Below are 8,325 nucleotides of genomic sequence, written 5' to 3' on the forward strand. Positions count from 1 at the left end.
ATCGCAATTTCATTCAAATGAATGAAACTCCGATCCTATTCGTGCTGTGGCTGCATCTTGCAGTCGCTTAGTAGATAACTCCCTAATTCCCACGGTATTAGGGAGCTATCTACCAAAAGGCTGAAAGACCTAAATTGGTCTTTCAGCCACATTTACTAATACTAAGTAAAGATTACTTAGTATTAGTAAATTCTGCCCCGACTCGCTATACCGCATGTAGGGGCATGTCTAGTAAAACGGAAACAAAGCACACTTTGCTCCTCCGCTGGTCATGGCGTAGGAAACCTCAAGAAGAGAAATACTCTTCTTTGTCTTAATTTTTAAAGAAAACTAGAGCAGACAGGAAACATTCACATGCAGAGAGGTGTGACTAGCATTCATAAACAAAGTGATTTAACTCCTAAATGGCAGAGAATTGAGCGGTGAGACTGCGGGGATATGATCTATACACCCAAACTGCTTCATTAAGCTAAAGTTGTTTGGTGACTTTAGTGTCCCTTTACACAATATGAAATCTACAGGAGCTTTACATAAGTAAAAATAATGGAAATGTTTTTTTCTTTCTTATTTCTGCAGGTCATAGTCGGACGATTGTGGGAATAGAAGAGCGGAAAAATAAAAGCTATTGTCTTTTAATATTTGATCCTGGATGTCCAGTTGAAAGTATGCATAAGCTGCTGAGGCAGAATATAGATGGAACAGCACTTAAATCCCTCCGTAAATATATGGGGAGCTTAAAACATAAGCAATACCAGATAGTGGCAGTAGATGGAGTATTATCTGCAGAGGAAAAGGCTGTACGTATTCTGGTTGTTTATTGTTGTTTATTTAGCATATATATTTTGACTGACATTTATTCAACAGAAAGTGATGTTCATATAATTTTTATAGACGTCATCTTAAAAAAAAAAAAATTGTTATATCTGCCATGCAAAAATCACATTTTAAAACTATATATTTTTATGCTTTCCTATGGGGAGCTCTAATATGGGGTATGTCCAGTCTTTTTTTAGTAGCCACTTAGTCACAAACACTGGCCAAATGCAAAAAAACACTAACTTTGGCCAGTGTTTGTGACTAAGTGGCTATTAAAAAAGGCTGAACATACCCCTCTTTTTTTTTTTTTTTTTTTTTTAACCCCTTCAGCAACCGAGGATTGGGGGGTGGGAGGGAGAGGGGACCTGCAGTGCCAGGAAAACGGATTGGTTTCCTGGCACTGGAGTTTCCCTTTAACCCCTTAAGGACACATGACATGTGTGACATGTCTTGATTCCCTTTTATTGCAGAAGTTTGGTCCTTAAGGGGTTAAACAACCTGTGTTGTGCCAGGTACCTGCCCACTGCTGAAAAGCTCGGTTCTGGCAATTCACAGATGCAGAGGAGGATGCGCTTGGCTGACCCCATGTGAGTTTTCAAACTGTTCTTAAACAGTTTGTCTATTTACTCTGAGAGGATGCCAGGGCACTAATCTGATCAGCCTTGAAAAGAAATTAGGTTAAATCTGCTTAAGAAAAACAACAAAATATGATTCAGCAAGCTTTAATTTTATCTCTTGTTTTTGGACTTCTCTCTATTGTACCTTGCCCTGGGCCTTGCAACAAAGTTTATTTTGGTTTATTAGCAGCATCTTAGAAAATTAATAATTAATCCGAAAAGATTTGCACATAATGTTTCCTCGGCAAAATCATTCACAAGTGTGGAAATTGAGAAGTAGCTGAACTTTAGAGATTCTATAGTGCCAGGAAAACAAAGCAGTGCCAGGAAAACAAAGCAGTGCCCCCCTTCCTTGCGTCTTCCCTCCAGCGGCGCTGAAGGGGTTAAAACCATTTACCTAAGTCCAGCGCCAGTGTCCCCCGGTGCTGGGTCAGGCTCCGCCCATGCTCCTGATCGTGCTTGCATTAGGATATGCAGAGCGTGAGGACGTCCAGCATAAGATAACGGATCAAAGGTCCCTTTCGATTCCATAAGTCCCGCAAGTGGCTGTCTGGTAGACAGCCACTAGAGGAAGAGTTAACCTTCAGAGGTAGTTATTGCAGTTTTTCAGAAATTACCACTGTAGGGTTAAGGGACATGAAACATGGCACCCAGACCACTTCAATAAGCTGAAGTGGTCTGGCTGCCTACAGTGTCCCTTTAAGCACAGCTCAGAAATGTTCCATTTCAGCAATTATCACCTTAAATTGGAAGTTCACTTTGAATTCTCACTTTAGCGAATACCACTGTAAGTCTCTCCATCTTGTTGATGAATGTGTACGTTGCAAAATGTATCTAAGGTGTCATCATTTTGTTTTTCATTTATTCTTCCACCTTAAAACCAATTAGAATTGTAACTGTACATCTATGTAAAAGGACATTCCTGGTACATACGATGGAAGAATCCTGAAATTCTTCTGAAGTTCCGCTCCAGCCTACGTATTATACTTGGAAACCTACCTCTACTTGTTTCTGAGATGTACATTTTTTCCATAGCCCAATTTGTCTTTCATTAACGAAGAGTGCTTCTCATTAATCTTCTCCTACCATGGCGTTGGCCACTATATACCCCAAGGGAGGTATTAAAGTATAGTTACCTGGGAGGCCACTGGATTAACTTCTACTCCAAGACATACACACCTAGACACTCCCTTAACTGTCCCAAAAACAGCTAGACACTTTTATAAACACTATTTCACACATGTGATATACTCTCCTTACCAGCTTTGTTCTTGATAGAGGCTTCTTCCCTGTGTTGTGTGCACCAGCCAACCTCATCAGTGATATATCGGCCTACAGCTGTAGAAAGCAGGACCTTAACCTTAGCTGGAACACAAAGTAAACACTGCTAGCCAGCCATATTTCTCAGACACATTAAAAAGGCTCCACACACATCCCTGATAAAAGACCGAGCCACCAGTTATTCAGGGTAAAGAGTGGCCAAACCTCTGATATTCCTCTCTATTACAAGTCTATACGCAATCATTATTCTAGGGCCAATCACAAGAGAGAGGACAGAACAGGAAGGTGGCTGAAGCAAGGGGCAAAAGGTTATATAAAATAATCTCCACTCCTATAGCAAATATATAATTTCCCACTGTGATAAATTATATATTTACTGTCTTAGGAGCTCTGACCCTCCCATGGTAAGTACTCAATAGTTTTAGTACAATTTGACAACTTTCTTAGGCCCCACCATGTGTCCATGGATGCATATCCTGAGGAAAATCTAGATTGCTGGACCGCACACAATCTGAACATCAGCTGAGCACTCTCTGCCAATGTCCTGTTTTATTCTTTATTTCTTCTGCAAGACTAGATGTTCTGGTGCTTGGTGGATCCAGGGAAATGGTAAAACCATACTTAAACAGTTGGACTATTTACCATGGGACAGCACAGGGCACTCCTGGAACCATAACCGCTAGAGTGGGCTGTAGTGATTGTGATGCTGACAGTGTTCCTTTAAGGTTAACTGGAAATGGCAAAACATAATTGGCCTTTGATATATATTTTAGTATTTATAATAAAAGTGAGAATGTGTCATAGCTACTTTTATTACAAATTATTAGAATTCAAAGTTTTATGTGCATATTTTAAATAAACATTCTGTTTGATAAATTAATACAATTTGTTTTTCTCCCTATAAGGTTCGACTGCAAATGACCAAAGCTTTCAGGGCTGAGAAAATCCCATAAGAATCACGTTTACCTGTAATAAAATGCCTTTTAATGTATATATTGTGTGTGTGTGTGTATATATAATATATCATTGGTACACTGTCATTTAAATAAATATTTGTATGTTTTCTATTTCTATGAGTATCTTATTTTTTTCCTCTGACCTGCTGGTTGCCATGTATAGTATGTATGTATGTGTATATATAATGCACGATTTGCCCATTCTATTAATGGGAAGATCCTGTTTTGGAATTCCATACTGGATAGATGGTGACATCTCCTATGAATGAACAGGAATGAATGCACAGTAATTCACTGTTTTGTATTTTGTGTTTGTATATAATTTGTGGTTGGGGACCAAAGTCGACTAAAGAATAAAAAAAAAATTGAAAATGCCTTTTGGGTGCATATTGGTTTTGGGATGCTCAAATCGACAAACGAGTAGTAGGGACTGTGGTGGAATCTCGGTAAAAATAAATTTAGTAGGCAGAGATTACCACGTGGCATGTGTACGTGCATATACTGGTGTATCGGTCGGTTGGTTGCACGTGGCAAAGATACGATCAGTAGTGTACGGAGCATGTGCGAGCATACCGGATGTAGTATTCCCCTCCTCCATTGTGCTGGGCAAGCCATGCGGTCAAACAGGAAGTTAGTTCTTGTTCGATTGATTGGGTAAGAGAATGTGTGGGTGGAGCTTATTATGGGAGGAGTTACATGCCTATATAAGGAGCCTACACTATTGTCCGGGGCTCAGATCTTGTTGTATTTTGGTGACATTAGTCCCTCTGAGTCCCGATCGGTGAACCGAATAAAGAATCTCTTCCTTCCTGAAGAAACCTGTGTCCATCTCTCTGTGCTTGGCTTCCGTCAGTTTCTCCGGTATCATTTGGTGCATTGGCCGGGAAGCTCATCGTTCAACGGTAGCTGAGAAGCAGAGGCGTGAGACGGTCTATCTTTGCCCACGTTTTCTACGGCTGCACCCCTGAACTTCTGCGTGGACCTCCCTTCGTCTCGGCGCCACTGGTCTGTTGTCCAGGAGATCATCGGCCTCTACGTAGTAAGTACTGGGGTGTCCCCGTCGATGAGTGTGAACTCAGGTTCAGGAACGAGGAGGTAAGACGACCGCTGTTTTAGACAGCGGACCCACTAGGGGTATTGGATACCGATTGTGCGGTAGGCCCATAAGGGGTTATTTGTGTATGGAATCTGCCCCCTCCAGTGGAGGGAAGGAGCGAAGGCGCACCGCTCAATTAAACGCCCTGTAGTCAGCCCGTTTAATTTTGGTTTGGAGTCAGGCGGGGTTCTGGTGTAAATAGCCCTAGCCGGACACCGGTGTCTTGTCTAGACTAGCGTTCTAGGGTGTATATTTTGTTCGCTAGGTCGGAGGGACCGGGAGACTAAGCGGTGCCTGTGTGAATTCGGTTCGCTAGATCTCAACCTATCTTGGCTAAGTGGGAAGGCGTGTAAATTTGGAACCCACTAGACTATTGATGGAGTAGATAGACTAAGAGGGTACTGTTGTAAATTCCGCCCTCTAGTTAGTTATATGTGGTGCTTGGGCAGTGTGGCTAACCAAAACGTATGTAGATAGTTTTAGGTAGTCCATCAAGGTACTGGCCAATAGATTAGTTGAGAATTGTATATGTGTTAAAGATTGTTGTAGTAGCGTGCATATCTTGCTAGATAGCGTGAGCTCTGCCGTCTAGCGAGAGTGTGAATAGTGTGTAACTGTATTATAGCGCACGGTACCATAACCATGTATAATTACTGATACTGTAAATAAGTACTAATAATTGTCGTCTATGTTGCATGTTTTAACACCATAATCACTACTAATTGTACTGTGACTTTAAATTGTACTTTAATTGTACTTTAACCTGTGCTAACCGTACTGTAACTACTGTTTGTAAAGACGATGTTACTGGGGTATGTTATAGACGGGTAATTCAAATATAGGGAATTATAGCGTGGGTGCCAAAGGGCAAAGTATTAGTTACTTAGTGACTGGTGTAACAGCTTTGTGTACGGGAATTCCCGAGTGTTTTGTTGTGTGCGTTTCACTTAGTAACTGTACCACGTGGTGCTGTTGCCGAGGGAACGGGTGTGACCGTTGGTAGAGTGTTTGTATAGTTTCTGTTGGAAACGACGCTCCATTGTTAAGTATGGGTGCGTCGGATTCGACGATTTTGGATCCCTTAGGATGTATGATTAAAAACTTTAAAAAGGGATATACAGTCTGTGATTTTGGGGTAAAGATGTCTCCAGCACGCCTGATTACATTGTGTAGTAGGGAATGGCCTACTTTGGTTGCCGCATGGCCACCACGTGGCAGTTTGGATCCTAATCTGGTACAGCGTGTACACGTGGCTGTATCAGGTAGGCCTGAACTTTACGGCCAGTTTCCATATATTGATTGTTGGAGGCAGGCCGTAAATGACTCGCCAAAATGGATCCGAGTATGCCACGAGGAGCAATGTCGCCTCATGGTGGCCAGGACTCGCTTGTCCACTAAGGCCGTAATTACGCCCATTTTGGACACGCCCCCTGAGTCTGAGATCCCTATGCCGCCCCCTTACTCCTCCTCCACCGGAAGAGGAAGAGGAGGTGCTGTTGGAAACGCTCCTCCCCTTGCCCCGTTGTCCCCACCTACTCCCTCCTCTAGCTCAGAGTCCAGCCCCCTTGTTTCAAACCCTCCCCTTCCGGTACCTGCTTCCGTTAACTCCAAATACCCAGATTTGGCGCCATATCTAGCTTCCGGTCAGGCTCTTCCTAGCCCGGCCCGGAATATTCTACTCACCAACCTTCCCCTTAGTAAAGCTTCCCCATCCCCATGCCTTACTACCCCTCGACCGGAACCCCTAACGGACTCATCTCTACGAAGCCCCATACTAACCGACAACTGACCGGTACCCTCCAACCCCGACATTATCAAATGCCTCTTCGATTGACTCCTGGCCCAACACACATTAACGATGACGGCCAGATACAATATGCTGACCCAGTCTACGTCTATGTCCCTTTCACAACCACCGATCTCTTTAATTGGAAGACCCATAACTCCTCTTACACCGAAAAGCCTCAAGCCATGACGGATTTGTTTACCTCAATAGTCCAGACACACAATCCCACTTGGGCTGATTGCCAGCAATTATTAATGACATTGTTTAATACCGAGGAAAGGACTAGGATAAATCAAGCGGCAATTAAAGCGCTGGAAGAAGAGGCCCGTACACAGAATCAGGCCAACCCAGCAGCATGGGCCGCAGCCCATTATCCAAATACCGATCCAAATTGGAATGTCAATGGCGCAGACATGGTCCATTTAAAAGCTTACAGAGACGCTATTATTGCTGGCATGAAAGCCGGAGGAAAGAAGGCAATTAATATGTCTAAGACGGCTGAGGTATTACAGAAATGTGATGAATCGCCCAGTGTCTTTTATGACCGATTATTGGAGGCATACCGTTTGTATACCCCCTTTAATCCGGAGGCTCCTGAGAATTCCCGGATGGTTAACTCTGCCTTTGTCAGCCAAGCCTACGGAGATATAAAGCGCAAGCTACAGAAGTTAGAAGGGTTTGTAGGGATGTCTATAACCCAACTAATGGAGGTAGCGAATAAAGTATATATGAACAGGGAAACAGAGACAAAGAAAGAGGAAGAGCGCAAGATGCGTAGAAAGGCAGATATGCTAGCGGTAGCGATCACAGGCGTAGATAGAAGGGAAAAGGAAGTGTATAGGGTAACCGAGAAAGGCGAGAGTAAATGGAATAGGGAACCCCTGAGTAGGAATCAATGCGCGTACTGTAGGGAAGAAGGGCATTGGAGAAGTGAGTGTCCACAAAGGGAACAGTATGCGAGAGACAGACCTAGGGCAGGATATAGTAATTATAGAGGCAGAGCGAGAGGTAGAGGAGGTCCTGGAGGGAATAATGGTAGCAATAGAGGAAATGTTAGAGAAGATAGGTACTATCCAGCAGCGCAGAGATCCCGCGATAGAGAAGATAGGGACTTTGTAGGATTGGCTGACACGGTCATGGAGGACTAATGATACCGACCGGGCTCCATCCCCCTTGGCCGAGCGGAGCCTATGGTCAATGTATCAATAGGGGGAAAAAGGAGTGCGTTCATGATCGATACTGGTGCTGAACATTCGGTGGTGACTGACCTAGTTGCTCCTCCATCTGGAAGAACCATCACTGTAATAGGAGCAACTGGAAGGAGTGCTGCTAAACCGGTTCTTAAAAGTCGACTCTGTACATTGGGAGGCCACGTGGTGAAACATCAATTCCTTTATATGCATGAATGTCCAGTCCAACTGCTAGGACGTGATTTGTTGTCAAAACTACAAGCGCAGATAACGTTTCTTCCTAATGGAACAACATCTTTAAAGTTCAATGGACCTTCAGGTATAATGACAATATCTGTACCAAAGGAAGAAGAGTGGCGACTTTATACAGCGTTGACTAGCCAAAACCCTAAGAGTGATGAATTCTTGTTCAATATACCAGGAGTGTGGGCAGAGAACAACCCACCAGGACTTGCTCGCAATATCCCACCAATTCGAATCGAACTGAAACTTGGGGTCTATCCAGTGAGCTTAAGGCAATATCATATCCCACAAAAGGCCAAGAAGAATATACAATCGTATTTGGATAAGTTCCTACGGTATG

The 8,325-nt window shown here is 43.3% G+C and overlaps 1 protein-coding gene across 3 annotated transcripts in view; it reads left to right on the plus strand.

Annotated features, from left to right (window-relative positions):
* The window catches only part of ZUP1 (zinc finger containing ubiquitin peptidase 1), a 46,478-nt gene extending 42,759 nt beyond the window's left edge, over positions 1-3,719 (plus strand). For all 3 annotated transcript variants that reach the window (XM_063443492.1, XM_063443494.1, XM_063443493.1), the window contains 2 exons: positions 577-797; positions 3,620-3,719. In XM_063443492.1, coding sequence (XP_063299562.1) covers positions 577-797; positions 3,620-3,667 — 269 coding nt within the window. In that variant the 3' untranslated portion in view covers positions 3,668-3,719. The remainder of the gene's footprint in view (positions 1-576; positions 798-3,619) is intronic.
* The last annotated feature ends 4,606 nt before the right edge of the window (positions 3,720-8,325 follow it).

This window comes from Pelobates fuscus, chromosome 2 (assembly GCF_036172605.1).
Source record: "Pelobates fuscus isolate aPelFus1 chromosome 2, aPelFus1.pri, whole genome shotgun sequence".
NCBI classification, from domain to species: domain Eukaryota; kingdom Metazoa; phylum Chordata; class Amphibia; order Anura; family Pelobatidae; genus Pelobates; species Pelobates fuscus.